Source organism: Boleophthalmus pectinirostris, unplaced genomic scaffold (genome assembly GCF_026225935.1).
Source record: "Boleophthalmus pectinirostris isolate CB_2022bp ecotype Guang Dong unplaced genomic scaffold, ASM2622593v1 HiC_scaffold_18, whole genome shotgun sequence".
Classification (NCBI taxonomy): Eukaryota; Metazoa; Chordata; class Actinopteri; order Gobiiformes; family Gobiidae; genus Boleophthalmus; species Boleophthalmus pectinirostris.
The window spans coordinates 42,416,979-42,433,187 of record NW_026571133.1 but is presented as its reverse complement, the minus strand read 5'-3'; the positions used below and the strand labels follow the sequence as shown (position 1 = coordinate 42,433,187).

The 16,209-nt window shown below is 38.9% G+C and overlaps 1 protein-coding gene across 2 annotated transcripts; it reads right to left on the bottom strand.

Annotated features, from left to right (window-relative positions):
- Positions 1-3,190: 3,190 nt before the first annotated feature.
- Positions 3,191-15,469, bottom strand: gtf3c5 (general transcription factor IIIC, polypeptide 5). Of its 2 annotated transcripts, XM_055153410.1 has the most exons (12): positions 15,161-15,469; positions 13,513-13,711; positions 12,311-12,509; positions 11,587-11,767; positions 10,286-10,390; positions 9,122-9,236; positions 8,488-8,568; positions 7,359-7,441; positions 5,657-5,739; positions 4,776-4,924; positions 3,531-3,560; positions 3,269-3,387 (listed from the first exon to the last, which is right to left on the bottom strand). In XM_055153410.1, exons 1-12 carry the CDS (start codon positions 15,353-15,355, stop codon positions 3,269-3,271), a joined length of 1,539 nt encoding a protein of 512 aa, XP_055009385.1. In that variant the 5' UTR covers positions 15,356-15,469. The 2 variants fall into 2 exon arrangements, with proteins under 2 accessions (XP_020781552.2, XP_055009385.1); XM_020925893.2 differs by having other exon boundaries at positions 3,191-3,560.
- Positions 15,470-16,209: the final 740 nt, after the last annotated feature.

The window sequence follows — 16,209 nt, the reverse complement described above, 5'->3', positions numbered from 1 at the left end:
TGCAGAGCTCAAGGAAAGAGATCTGCTGATATGCCGATATGCATTGCTCGTATCATAGTTATAGTTATGCAATTTGAGAAAATGTTAGCTTTCGTATGCAGTTATGTTGTTCATAGATGCTACGTTTTTCAGTGTAGCTCTGAAGCTGAACCATTGGACTGACACATGCTTGTATACATCCTTTGATTTGAGCGGCTCACGTCTCATCTGCATTCAGGACATGTACAGTTTGTGTTATCAATGAGCAAAAACAAGTGCAATTCAGTCTGTAAGTGCGGCAATGAACAACTTTAGCCCAGATGTAAAATCATTAACAGTATCACATTTGTGTTGGATCAACCTGTTTGGAATTTCGAGGGGAATTTAGAATGCTATTATTTATTTAAAGAGTACAATAACATTACCCACCTGAGATATTTTGTTGCATACAGTGTTCATCGGTTTTGTGGAAACAAATGTGAGGCTCAGCTGAGCGGTGGGGAGGGTATTTATGACAGTGCATTTTCACAAGCGAGCTGACTACTGCTGAAGTTACTTAGTTCTGTTTTAAAGCTCACAAGACTCAATTTTGCATAATATAATAATCTTTAAACATATTGTAAGTTGTTGCTTCAGTGATAATGGGGATAGAATGATGAGTATGATCAAGAATTATTTAAATGGAGGTAACAGACCGTTTATGAGTCTCAGAGCTACATCTTCCTTCAGAGCAGTGAGTGTGTCCTCACACAGCCCTGTACAATCAGCCTGTGGACCAGTGTGCACAGCTGCAGCACAGGGCTCAGACTCTCACTGCTCTGCTCAATCACAACACACTCTCATCTCCAACGCCCTCTGCCAGTCTGCCACGTGCACTGATAACACCTTTAATGAGAGCCAATACTCACATTAGAACTAATTCTGTCTGTATGCTGGAATGGTCCAAGGTCGCTAGTCACAAGATGCCATGACAAACATTCAGGTAAATAATAATAGTAAGTGAGTGGATTTTTTCCTGAGAACTGAAGAACAGATGTAAGATCTTTGTCTCCAGATATGAGGGAGACATGTTCAGATCAAATACTGAGAACAATAATCTAATCCTGATTTATTCCTACAAAAAACAATGGACATTTATTTATGTTATACTTTTGTGTTTCAGTTTTCATGATGATTACCTAAACAGAAAGCAGAATGAACCTAGAGTCACTCATTTGAGTTGCCAGTTCCAATGCTGAAATCCAGTAAAAGGACTCTCTGATCTGAATGATCACTACCTACCCACCCAGCACCTGCAGCCAATCCTGAGTCAGTGCTAGTGCAGCCTCTGCAGCTCAGGGAGGGAATTCTGGAGGAGTCCCTCCATCAACCCAGGTTCAGTTGTGATTGTTATAGTGTTTTAAAACTGTAAAAGGACAGGCTACACACAGTTCCTTTTAACGTGTACTTGTACTTGGGTACTTGACATGATGCTCCTTTTTGGCATAATCACTTTAAATTACTTACTAAATATTTTTTTGAACTATGTATTCTATAAATTACATTTAGTTTTACAATGAAGTTGTGTTTTAATTTATTTATATTTTAACATTATACACTCAACTGTCCAGCTCGGGTCCTGACTCGAACCAGGAAGTACGAGCACATATATCCTGTGCTCAGGTCTCTGCACTGCCCCCTGTGGCTCAGAGAATAGACTTTAAAGTGGCTCTGCTTGTGTTCAAGTCTCTCCATTGCCCAGAACTACAGTACATCTCAGACATGTTAGTGCCATCTGAACCATCTGCACCCTGAGGAGCTCAGGGACGGGCTTCCTGCTGGTGCCCAGAGTCACAGCTAAACACGGAGAGCCAGTGTTTCAGATTTGTTTTGTCAGTGTTTGTTTTATGATGATTTTTTTAATGTTTTGATTAGTTTGTATTGTGATTTGAATGTATTTCTTATTCTGTAAAGCACTTTGAATGACTTTGTGTACAAATGGTGCTATACAGATAAACTTCCCTTGCCTTGCCTTACCCGCTTGCAATTTGAGTATAATTGGAGCCAGGTAATTGTAATTGGTGACATTTAACCAATTACTTATTGGCTATTATTAATGGTCGCTCTATCGGACCGTTGTGGTGAAGCGGGAGCTGAGCCGAAAGGCGAAGCTCTCGATTTACCGGTCAGTCTTCGTTCCTACTCTCACCTATGGTCATGAGCTCTGGGTAATGACTGAAAAGGATGAGATCGCAGATACAAGCGCTCGAAATGAGTTTCCTTCGCAGGGTGGCTGGGTGCTCCCTTAGAGATAGGGTGAGGAGTTCTGTCATACGGGAGGAGCTCGGAGTAGAGCCGCTGCTCCTCCACGTCGAGAGGAGCCAGTTGAGGTGGCTCGGGCATCTGTTCCGGATGCCTCCTGGACGCCTCCCTCGGGAGGTGTTCCGGGCATGTCCCACTGGGAGGAGACCCCGGGGAAGACCCAGGACACGCTGGAGGGACTATGTCTCTCGGCTGGCCTGGGAACGCCTCGGGGTCCCCCCGGAGGAGCTGGAGGACGTGTCTGGGGTGAGGGAAGTCTGGGAGTCCCTGCTTAGACTGCTGCCCCCGTGACCCGGCCCCGGATAAGTGGACGAAAATGGATGGATGGAAGGACATTTAACCATTGCCCCTTTCTAAACACATAACAGCACTGCAGCTCCTGCTGTCCATTGTCAGAGCTCAGACAATATGCAGATCTGAAATTAAACTTTTACTACAAATATATTTTTATTTTTAATAAAATAATTTTACTAAAGTATTTGTAACTGACAGATATCAGTGTTCGAAATGAGCTTCCTCCTCAGAGAGGCTGGGTGCTCCCTTAGAGATAGGGTGAGGAGCTCAGTCACACGGGAGGAGCTTGGAGTAGTGCTGCTGCTCCTCCACGTCAAGAGTTCATTCATGAATATTTAGGAGAATAAAAGGATTTGCTGGTAGCTGGCAATAAGTCAACACTATTGGCATTTCATAGTGTTGAAGTGTCCTAGTGACCTAGTTTTACTGTTGTATAGACAGAGATGAACAGAGCTGAAACCTGTTAAAATCACAACAAAATGACATTACTTAAAGATCCTATTTTATGTAAAACAATTCAACATTAGAAGTGTCTTAGTTATAGTCATGCAAAAGCATTGACATTGTGTGAAGCACCCTTATAATTTTATATTAAAAAAATTAGACTAAACATGGATTATTATTTTACCAAAGTGTTTATTACATCCAAACTGGCTGAACAAAATGTCTGTGTGTCTTCTGAAGAATCTTTGTGTTACATATACTCCAGCATCTCTGTCTCCATCTCATTCTCACTGCCTTCTGATGGCTGGAACTCCACATCCTCCTCTTCTTCCTCTTTGGTCTCATCAAGGGCTCCACCAGGCTCATCCTCTGCATCTTCATCTGTACCTTCATCAGGCTCTTCATCGGGCTCTTCATCAGGCTCTCAGGCTCTTCATCAGGCTCCTCCTCGGGGCGTCCACCCTGCTCACTGCTGTCCTCTTCGTACTTCGGAGGGAGTTTGGAGCTCAGGCTGCTGCGCCGTCTCTTTGGCTGTTTCCGCACTAGATGGCAATTTGACAAACACAAATGAAAACTGTGTTTAAAAAAAAGTGTATTGTTTTATATCCTGCTTTCATATATTTATGGAAAATTGTTGTGTGGGAGCATGAGCAACTTGTGGGCTAGTGCATTGGACAGAACTGCCTTACTAAACATAAGGAGGGTTTGAATAGGACCCTGGAGAGATCGCCAGATTACACAGACATGCATGGCTGATCTAAAACCTCGTCAGGCATGTTTTTTGATGCCAATCTGTGCCTTGTGTAGAACATGAGCAGACACAGCCTAAAATAAACCATTTATCTCATTACAACCCTTAGGGCAGTCTGACACTTCCTGGAAAACATTTTTTTCAGTAATATACGACAGAGACACAATATTTGTTTGGACTACTCTAAATTGACCCTACGTATCGGCCCACAAATATCGGCAGAGCTTATCGGCCATCAGTTACTCTGGATTCTAAAGAAATGGCATTGGCCATGAAAAACCCAGATCTTTAATAGGTGATGAACGGGCCCATATCTATTAGGAAACAGGCATTTTATACAATGTCAATAAATAAATTAAACTACCGTATTTTTCGGACTATAAATCGCTCTAGAGTATAAATCGCACCAGCCAAAACATGTGTAATGAAGAAGAAAAAAAAACATATAAGTTGCACCGGACTATAAGTCGCACTTTTTGGGGGAAATGTATTCCCAGTTGCCGTGAAGCTGTGTTCTCCATTTCCGCTTTCCGCCAGTCCCTCACAAGTTTCTCGCTCACTCCAAACTTTCTTTCTGCTGCTCGATAACCGTTTTCTGCTGCATATTTCACTACTTGCAGCAGGACAGTGTTTTTTTCTGCAGGAGATATGCGCAAAAAACTGATACACAAGCCTAGAGCGTCTCAAGGCTGTCAGTCTGAACATTTTAAAATGTAAGTTGCGCCGGAGTATAAGTTGCAGGACCACCCAAACCATGAAAAAAAATGCAACTTATAGTCTGAAAAATATGGTAAACTACTGAAATAGCCTACATAAAAAAACATTTCAATATGAAATAATAAGGCTCAAATGGCAAAGAATATGTGTGCAACCTCTTGCTGTGTTTTATGGGAATGTATTTCATATTGAGATATTGTGTGTATATATGGATTTATAGTTGTAAATGCTTCCCTCTTATTAGTCCATTGCACAAAAATGTCAGTGTTGTGTGAGAGTAGTTTCTTACAGGCCTTGTTCCTCTTGGAGCGGACCACCTTCTTGATGCAGTCAGAGATGATGTCCCTCAGCTGGTCTGTGGTCCCCACCACACACCAGCCGTCACGCTCGTCACACTTCTTCTCCAGGCCTTTGTTCTCGTTCACCACCCTCTGGATACTAACACACACACACAGAGGTTAGTGTACTGCAGGGAAGAGATATAGGTATGTACAGCTGTGAAAATAATGAACAACACTAGAAAAAATAAGGTAAATAAAATTGAAAAAGTGATCAGTAGACCCTTTAAAGGTTGCAAAATTGACTCTCGTGACCTTTAAGCCATGTTAGAATCTTAAAAAAACAGACCTGAAGTTGTGTTTTGTTCTCATTCACACCCTTTATTATTAGTCTGTTTACATCTCCAAAGCTCAAAGTGCCCTTTTCCAAATTGTGATGTCATGAACTGGTAGTTTTCAAGTTAACATCTCCTTTTAACTTTTGTTGGTGAGACTGGCAATTCAGGTCTGAAATTATCCTAATGATCCAGTGAAGGTTTATGGAATTTAAAAAGCACTGGAGTGTTTGAGAGAAGAACTTCTAAATATCATATATAAGAAAGCCTAAATATGCAGGGTATGTGTGTTCAACATGTGTGAATGAAACAAAACACAACTCCAGGTCTGTTTGTGATAAAAAAAAAACAACATTATAACATAGATCAGAAAATAGTATAATATGGGCCCTTTAAACTGTTACTTCTTCAATGATTAATTGATATCAGATCTAAATGCTAATGTCTCTGATATTACTCAAACGCAGCCATTTTAGGATAGAAATATGGAAAAAATAGCTTCTTACAATAAAACATGAGCACAGAAGAGCAGTCAAGTTGGGCTTATCCAGTGTTACCTGTCCACGTGTAGGTCACACAGCTGGTAGAACATCTGTCTGTGAGGGGGGACCATGCCCTCTCTGAATATGTAGGCAGACTCCTGTGTAAAGGAAAGCACAGCATATAACTGACTTTGTATTGCTTTCTTGACACTTATTTAACAATACGTTTCTATTATTTAAGACTTAGCATGTTTTATTATTGCATCATCATGTTTGCACCAAAAGGACAAATGGAAAACAAACAAACATTGACTCACCACAGTTAAACTCATCAACATCATTAAAGGGCCCTTATTACGCTGTTCTCTGATTTATGTTATTTGAATAATTTTAGATTTGTAATTGCCAATCTCTATTAAACAAAAGGTAACACTTAGCTGTTAACTTGAAAACTACCACTACATGACATCACAGAGAGTTACTCAAACATATGAGTGAAACAAAACACTCCAGGTATGTTTTTGATAAGATACATTACATTATAGTCAATTTTGTGTAACATTTGAGAGAAGATGGCAAAATGCTAATATGCAAAATATAACATACTAACACAGACCTATGATAAGACCACAGAGCAACCATGAATGAACTATTGTCTTGAAAATTATGTTAGATACAATTGTATTTACATAATGAATGAATCTGTCAATTCAAAATGTTGAAACATTTAAAGGTCTTATATTATGGAAAAATAAAATAAAAATTCTTGTGAGCTTTAAGCCATATTAGAATGTTGTTATCTCATCAGGAACATCCCTGGAGTTGTGTTTTGTTTCATTCACACGTTTGAGTATTGTATTTTCCAGGCTATAGGGCGCGCTCTTAAGCCTCTAACCCCTATACACAAATCCACTCGAGTGTCTTAGCACGACTTCAGTAAACTACAAAGCCGCACCACTCGCAGTACACGCAAACACACACGGAGCAGACAGCGACCGTGCAGCGAAAAACACCCACAGCCACACTCATCACTCCACGCCGACGAGGAACGGAACGGAGAAACGAACCGAAAAAGTGAGTGCAATGTGCCTTTCTGAGCCACAACTGAGCAAAGCCCAGAGTCACCGTGAACGCGCCAAACAAAGTCCCACTGACCAATCCAACTGTTGTGTTTCGTTTAAAGTCCGGTGCAGTTTATTTGTGAAAAAATATCGAAAAAATAGACCATTTAATGACAGTGCGTGTTATAATCCAAAGCGCCTAATAGCCCAGAAAATACAGTAATCCTGAATTGTCTATATCTATATCTATAAAGTGCTCTGTTCCAACTTGTGATGTCATGAAGTGGAGGTTTTCAAGTTAACAGCTACATTTTACCTAGTTCAGTAGAGACTGGCAATTCCAGAGCTGAAATCCTCTGAATGATTCTAGTGAAGGTGAAATTTAAAACACAGTGAAGAACTTCATGTATGATATCACAAGTTGGAACAGAGTGTTTTCTGTTGGAGAGAAGAACTCAGCCTAAATATGCAGGATTTGTGTTAAACATGTGTGAATGAAACAAAACACAACTCCAGGTCTGTTTGTGATGAGGACACAACCTTGTAACATAGATCAGAAAACAGCGTAATATGAGCTCTTTAACTTACTCCATGGTATACTCATGACTTGTTATTTTCATTTTGTAATGATTTATACACAGTATCATAGTGTATGGAATCTCCTGACCATCATGAACCATATCTAGAGTTTTACATGGAGTGGAGTCTAGACTGACCTTAAGTTTGTATGTGCAGGGGTTTTGTTCCTGGCTGGTCCCTTCCTGATCAGGCAGAGACATCACACTGGCGGCCGGAGGAACTATGAAAACAGGACATACATCAGTACACAAAACACCACAGGATTTACTCTGGCAAGGATACTAGCTGGTTTGAAAGTGGAACTAAACACTAAATCATCAGCATTGTCTACCGTTTCTAGTTCTTATTTGGCTATTTTCTGCAAACAAGGTACAATTGCAGTTTTCTGGTCAAAAACAAACAAACAAGAACTGAGTGTGTGCTGCCTCCAGTGGCCACTGCAGTTTCAAGTACTATGTGACATCACGCAGGACTGGGGCCACCTCTTATTTCTATTTCCTCGCTTCCTTCTCCTTGATTCCTCTCCTCGATTCTGCAGGAAATGTTTAAGGAAGTCCCACCCACAGAGGAGATACAGGGAGGAGACAGGATATAATCTCCTCACTGAGACCAATAGTTTGATGTTTACTTTTTCATTTTGGTTGACAGCTGACAAATGGAGGATTGAGGAGAGGAACCAAGGAGAAGAAAGTGAGGAAAGAGAATTAAGACGTGGCCCGACTGTCCCGATTACAGTAAGGTGTTTCTGATTACAGAAGTGGAATTTGAGAAACAAGAGGTGGATAACTGTTAGACCAATCACACTGTTCATATACCCCAAAACTCCACCCCTCCTTGAGTTTGCACTGAAAGTGGCAAAAAGGAAGTAGGAACAGCAGACAATGCTCTACAAACTCACCATATGCACAGTTTAATGACAAAAAAGGATGATTTAGTGTTTTGTTCTACTTTAAAATGTGTTTATGGGAGGACTTTGTTTTGTCCCACTTTAAAGCTGAGCGCTTAGGAGACCTTTGGTGATGAATTTTAAAACACAGAGGAGCACATTTCGAATTACCACCTAATGTTGTCATGAAGTGGTACAATTTAAACTCTGGATAAATATGCAGCACTTCATAGACACATACAAACATGAAACAAAACATAAATCCAGGTATGATTTTGATGAAGATGCATAAAATAGCTGAATCAAAATATTAATTTAGAATAACTCAATAAACAAACAGTATTTACACAAAGAAAGATGTTCCTAATCAACTATGGCACCTGTTTTGTTGAAAGTGTTGGGCAGGGTGTAGCTGAGAGAACTCCTCTTGGGTTTAACCAACACATCGCTGACAGAATAACCTTAAAAGAGAGAAAAAACAACAACAGATCTTTTTATTTTCAACATACAAAGCGATATCACATTTATTAGAGATTCTTAATATTATGCAGTGTTAAGTCAACCAATTTATTTGTCAACGCTTTTTATTAAAGTCATATTTTTGCTAATGAAAACTAAAATGTGATGACTGTCTATGTTTAAGACAAGACAGCATTATTGTTTTTTCAATTCAAACCCCCTACTCATCCAAGGACCAAGACCAATGAACCCAGGTAAAAAAGAAACAAACAAAAAAAAATAAAAAATCCAGGCTCAAAATGCTGCTGTGCATATGACTGAAAGGTTTATATCCTGCACTCTTCTCTTTCAGTGATGGTTATTTTTGTTTTGATTTGTTTGTGTTGTGATTTTAATGTCTTTCTTATTCTGTGAAGCAATTTGAATTAGTTTGTGTACAAAATGGACTGTACAAATAAACTCGCCTTGCTCAATCAATAAAAATAAAATAATTTCTGTTCCGACTAAAACTTGAAGTACATTAAATTAGCTCAGATGAGTTTGAGAGAGGTGTACCGTGCTTGATGCTGCAGCGGATCCTGAAGTCTAGCATCTGGTACTGTTTGGACTCAGGGCTCTTCCTGGGGTCGTAGCCCAGCCGCACCCATAGACTCCTCCACGGCCCAGTCACCTGCACACAAAAGTTCATTTTACAAATATTACATTTTAATATTATATTACTCCATTTCCTGCAAATCGGAATTTTAGAAATGTGAGTCTCAGCTACATGTGTGTGCTGTCCTTGATGATTTTGTCTAGTACATCACTATACGGGTCTCTTTTTACATCTTCTGACATTATCCAATTCACATCAACAGTGAATATTCCATAGAGCTAAGGATTGTGTCATCACACATTTTCAGTGAGCCTGAAGGAGATATAAGATATTTAAGATGCTAAATACTAGCCTAGTGTCCATTCAAATGTTTTCTGACACTAGAGGGAGAGAGATGGATTTGCCAGTAGTGACCCAAGAGTTAAGTGACCCAAGAGTTAAGTCAGGTTGTTCCACCACGCTTTCATCTACTTTTCAGCATTGTTTTGGCAAATATAGTATCTCTGTGAGAGTTACGCATTACTGCCACAAAGGTTTTCCATGGCAATGACCATTTTTTGATATTCGATCCCAAGCTCTAATTGCAAAAAGGGGAAAGTGTTATAATGACCTCTGCAGAGAAGTGTCTTATTATGTACTATATTAAATGTTTTGATGATTCCACCACTATGTAAGTTACATAGTGACATTTAGTGGGGAGTCCACCATCTGCTTGTCTTTCACAGTACAGCTCAAATTCATGTAGCTTGCATTTGTTCAATTATTTTACTTGTTTTACTGCAAATATAATTTTTTTAATTTTAAACATGCAGGTGGCAGACTAGAAACGTTAAGGGCACATTTAACAGGTCATGTTTCTCTTAAAACATGTCCATCTGACAGCAGCTACAACATCTTAGAAATATTCAGATCAAATTCCCAAATCATTCAATCTGGTTCATAGATTTTGGCAGTTGATTGGCTTTACTGACACAGTAGACATCAATGATTATGTACTCATGCATTAGTCACATTTAGACATAAGACCCTCCATAGTAACAGCATGTTTTCCCGTTACTGATCCCATCATCCGAGTGTGTCCACAGTTCCTTGAATACAATGAACATGATTTCATGTGGACTCACCATATAATAGGCCACTAGGGGCAGCAGCAGCTTGAGCTTGTCCGGGTGCACGTCTATGTTGGCCTTCACAGCATTTCTGGACCAGATGGGCCGCCTCTCAAACATCTACAGGGAACAGCAGGGTGCCAGATAAGATTACACACATTCAGAAAACTTTACATGGTGTTCCTGTTTCAATAACCCTGATATAAGTCAGACATATGAGAGGGGCAGGTGTAACACCAGCCAGGTGAGAAGTACTACATGATAAAATACTAGGTGATAAGAGACTACTGTGGTAGAGTGTACCACCTGTGAAGTACTGTGGAATTGTGTTTGATAACTTTAGATAACTTTATTTAGGGCACAATTAAATTAAAAATGTAACTTTTTATCTGCAATTTTAAAACTACTAATGTATAGCATTAAACTTATCTATCTCCATATTTACCAGTACAAATAAATATGGAATAGGACAGATCTGGAGGATAATAGCTTCCTAATAGCTTCATGTTTGATTCTTCTCAAATCTTTGCGTCTTTTTTTTCTCAACACTTGTCTTGTGACACTGTTGACTATTTGCAACAAAATAGCTGATGGTTCTGTAACCACACCCCAATATCTTTACAATTTCAGGAGAGTTGATTTTTCAGAGTCAGTCAAATCTCTTTTTTGGCCCATTTTGCCTGAAGAAAAGAAGCTGCTTAATAATTCCTCACACCTTGATATAGGATGTTGATCTCCTTAACCCTCAATCGTTACACAAATAACACCGGATCTGCTTGAATCCAACAAGAATTCAAGTTTATACAGCTTGGAGTTGGAGAATATGCATAAAAATCAGGATATGGTCAAAATACAGACTTGCCTGATAATTGTGCACAGTGTCTTTTATTTGCTAAAATACACACAAAATCCTGCAATCTTACTGTGAGTGGGCTCACCTCTCTGCAGATCTGACATGTAACTTGAACTGGCGGCATCACCTGCTTGTCTCCATGGACACACATAAGTTGCCATACTGTGGAGCATTCGAGGCAAAGCAGAGTCATCTCCATGGAGACAAGCAGGTGGTGTACCCTCCAGAAGAAAAGTTATATAAAACCCCTGTCAATAATGTTAATAGTAGAACTTCCCTGAAAAGCAAAAGCAATATCCTAGTTAAAAAAGGTAAATACAGCCTTTTTTGACGATCTGGTCACTCTTTTCAGTGTGAGCCAGTCTATAAGTGATAAAAGCCTCATGCATCTGCTACTAGTCAGGTAGGTATTAGCAGCTATTAGCCACAGGGCCAGTACCAGAGTCAGTACCAGAGTCAGTACCTCTGTGATCTGCTGCTCAGCCCTTCGGTCGCTCTCCTTCACGCACACACGCTGCCAGTTGACTTTGGCCATCTCCATGCACTCATTTGGCACAGGGTCCAGGAAGGTCACAAAGATGGCGTTGTGTGGGCGCCGGGCCCGATTCAGACCAATGAAGTTCTTATGAGGACCTCCATCTCCACTAGAATAAAAAAAATATATATACAGTTAGCCTTAAGTGACATCACACAACAATCTAAAAATGCTACAGTTTACAATTACAGCTGGAGAACCGATCAGAATACCATGATGCAATTGGCTAGTTAAGTGTTTGGGCTTGTTATAGCTGTTATTACAGTCAAGACAAAACATTAGTAACATGTACCCTCTCACACCTGAAGCATAAGTAGGAGAGACCAGACAGCGTGATTACAGAACAATAAGGCAAGTTCCAATCAGAGCAACAGCTGGGGTAGCCATGTCCGCTGTATTGTACTCTCTATGATTGTTAAGACGCTAAAAATTAATATTAGATTAATTAAAATATTTATTAATTAATATTATATTGGGTCTGGGTCCATTTGTGGTTTATTTCAAAAACAGGGAATTTTCAATAAAGTTTTATAGGCTCTGGCCCTCCATTTGAAAATATGACATAAAAGTGTTGAAAATGAGAAAAACACTTTTGCAAACAAAATTATCTCTTTTTAGAACGCATGTTTTGTAAGTGCATAGATTCAGTTACGTCTTGTGCATGACGTCGGGCCGGTAGAAGTAGTCAATGGGCGTGTCAAGGCGAGAGAAAATGGCGGGGGGCAGGAAGTACGGCAGCGGCTGCTCAAAGAAGTCCTGACTCTCCGGCCGTGTCAGGACGATCCTGTCGTACAGGGACATCTTACGGCCATTCTCTGGGTGTACAGCGAGGCATTGGAAGTCTGCCATTCCTAAAGAAAGAAAACTCAATATGGAGTCATATCCTCAACATCCTCAATCCTAAAATATGGACAGGTTGAAAGAAAGAATAAAAATGTGCAAATATGTGGCTTATAGCATTTGATAATATTTAAAATATTATATAAAAGGTATAAAAGGTATGAGCTGTCAAACACAGGTGTAAGACATTGCTTTTTGCTTCAGCATGCTCCAATGGGGCCTAGTTTTATTACTTTAACAAGGCTACAAAATATATATAATATACAGAATGTTTTAAAGACATATTCAACTTACTCAAAGTGAGTAAAATGTGAACAATGTGAGAAAACTATGTACCACATCAGGATGAAATAGTGTATTGATAGACTACTAGAGCAACAGCAGTCTCTCTTATTTATAGTAATCTAAAGATCCTATCTAATCTTGTAAAACATATGTGTAAATTGTGCAAAATAGAACATGCTTGTCTCCAGAGATGTTACTGCTTTGCCTAGAATGTTTCTGTGTGGCATTAAAAGTATTTACCTTGCATTTCTGCAATTACAGGTGATAAAAATGCCCTGAAAAACATACATTATTTCTATGAGCTGGATCTCTTCTATTGACCTGGAACTTGTCTTGGTGTCACAAGGAAATTGATAAGTGTAATGCAATACTGTGGAACATATAGGTAAAGCAATAACATCTCCATGGAGACAATCAAGCAGCATAGTGCGTAACACACAGTATTAAAGACACAGTAAAGATATGCAAATGTGAACAGAACTGGATTTTCTGGAGAGAATCTTTTAGCAGTAGAAAGTTTGGACTTGTTTGTGGGAAATTCTACTTTTCTAATTTCTCTACTTCTAGTTCAGTTACCCTCTCATACTGCTGCACTTCAACTAACACTATTTGTATTGGGACTAATACTCCCAACGACAACTGTAGAAGATACAGTTAGCCTTGTCTGATGTTCATGTTCATGTTCATTTCACACCCTTTCTCCCCTCTACAGTACTAGTGATGCCAAACCTTGAAACTTGTATGTCGTTCCTATGATGCCCAGTATCTCAGTCTGTATCTGCACATCCGTGGGGTCACTCTTCCTCACTCGGCGCCGCACTCGCATCAGCAGATTACTCGAGTCCAGACGGTTTCCACACAGAGAGTGACAGAAGGGGTCCTGAGGGCGCAGACGCAGCTCCAGCCGCCGGTTTGGGTTGGCATATGTCTGTGGGGAAAAACAAAGTATGGAACGGTAAATGAAAGCAACTGTACAATATATTTTACATGTTTATATCTACCTGAATATTGTGACTGTATTCCCTAATTATTGTCATTTTGTAATTTTTATGATAAAGTATTTTAGAAACATGCATACGTTCAATATAAATCAAGTAACAAATTAATACCGCAATTACTGTTTTGGAGAATAACTAGTAAAAAGTCTACAAATTGTCTGCAGAAAGGGCCTATTTATAATTTAAAAAAAATAAAAATAAAAACTTGCACCTTTCTGGCTCATTTTTGTCCATTCATATTATGTTTGACACTTTGAACTTCAACAAAGACATTTACAGGGATATGAAGAGCATTTCTCATGGATTGCCATTATTAGTCTGGTATATTGTCAAAATATTATCAAGATAACTTTTTCCTTTTTGTCCCCCCACCTAATAACATCAGTTTTATTAAGCTTTACAAGCCATTATATTTTGAGTTTGACTAGGGTAACCAGATTTTCAAAATCAAAAACTGCGACTCCCCCGGTGTGTGGTGGTTGGTAATAATAAAATTGGGAAACAAGTGGGTAATTAAGGAAAATTGTTCTGCACTTGACCCATTCTCCGGGTGTACAGCAAGGCATTGGAAGTCTGCTGTTCCTAAAGCAAGAAAACTCAATATGTCTCAGCATCCTCAAACCTAAAATATGGATGGGTTGAAAGAAAGAATAAAAATGTGCAAATATGTAGCATTTGATAATATTTAAAAGTACTACATTTAATCTGGTTAGGGTATAAAAGTTATGAGCTGCCAAACACAGGTGTAAGGCATGGTACACATTGCTTTTTGCTTCAGCATACTTTAACAAGGCTATAATATAAATGTAATACAAGAAATGTTCTAAATAAGGTGTTTTAAAGACATACTGTATTTACTCAGAGGTGAACAATGTGTGGAAACTATGTACTGCATCTATGAACTAGTTCAACTATGAACTACGTATTCATGACTAACATAAGCTAGAATAGTCACATTTTCTTTGTGTTTTGTTTATTTTCAAGCAGCTTTTCTGTATTTTACTTAAACAAATGACAATGTATACCTCTCTTTACTGTTGGCAGGGATCAAATTTGTCAAAAATAGAGACACCTGGGACATTTCTTGTATAAAACTGTGACAAATCACTGGTTTTGTATAAATCTGCAGGCACAGGGGACACAGGGCTCAAAACTGGGACTGTCTCGGCTAAATAAGGACGTCTGGTCACTCTAAGTGTGACTATGTAATAAAAACATAAGGATTTTCCAGTGCATTTATAATTTATCTGAATTTACAATGCAAAAATAGCATGAAAATATGACTTAGGCTTGTCTAGTTGGGTTTATTAAAGGAAGATTACTTAATTTATTTGCTAACATTTTAAATATATATGTTTTTTTTATAATTCTTTGCTCACTTTGGACACGGTGTGCTCTCCGCCCAGACTCTCCAAGGCTCGGTTCAGGTTCTGGATCACGGCTGGATACTCCACACACACTAGCCGGGTCCCCTGCAGCGGCAGACACGCGCAGTTCCCCGGGATCTGTGGGCTCTGGGCGGACAGGGACAGCTCCTTCAGGCTCAAATCCACCCTCGGCCCTCTCTGAGACATTTTTAACCCGTAAACCTCACCAGAAGAAACGATAATATCTGTAGTTTTATTAAAATGGGGAAATGCAAACACGGACACTTTTCAGACACGATTTCCCATAGTGGTCCTACAACAAAATAAAGTCGAGTGGACTGCGTTGGTTGACAACAAAAGGTTCCGCGTGTTTTGTTTTAGTGCACTTTTTAATCGATAAAATGTTAATGGTCATATTTAATCGATTAATTGTGACTCATTAATTAAATTTAATCTGACATGGATCCATATTCAATCATCCAACGTTTAAACCTTGTCATGTATATATATAAAATAACATTTAACACATAAACTCCGCAACAAGGAAATGTTTTGATGTTCAGTTTTGTTTTATTATTTAGGACGATAAAAAAAAAAAGAAAAAAAGAAAGAAAGAAAGGAAAGAAGAAAGAAAAAAGAAATGGACTGTACCACAAACTTACTATTGGCCGACATATTGAGCATCTTAGCCACCAGAGGGCGCTGTTGTATGGATTGTGTTTTAGGCCTCGTTTGAACTTTTTGGTATTGATTGAAAAATCTCTTAATTTTACAAACCAAAACTTGATTTTTTTCTAGCCCTATGTCACAAATTTTAGGCTTAATTACCTGGGCTTAGTATCCAGGATTCAGTATTACAAAGCCAGGAGCAATTTTATTGTATTTTATTACAATTTATCTTTTATTTATTTATTATTATTATTATTTTTATTCATTACAACTAGGCTATTATTTTTCAGTTTAGTTGCTGCAGTATCTCAAGCACCTACTGGGATCCATCCATGTTTGAAAAAAGACAAAAAGAAACAGATTTTATATTTTATTACTTATTTTTCTATTTT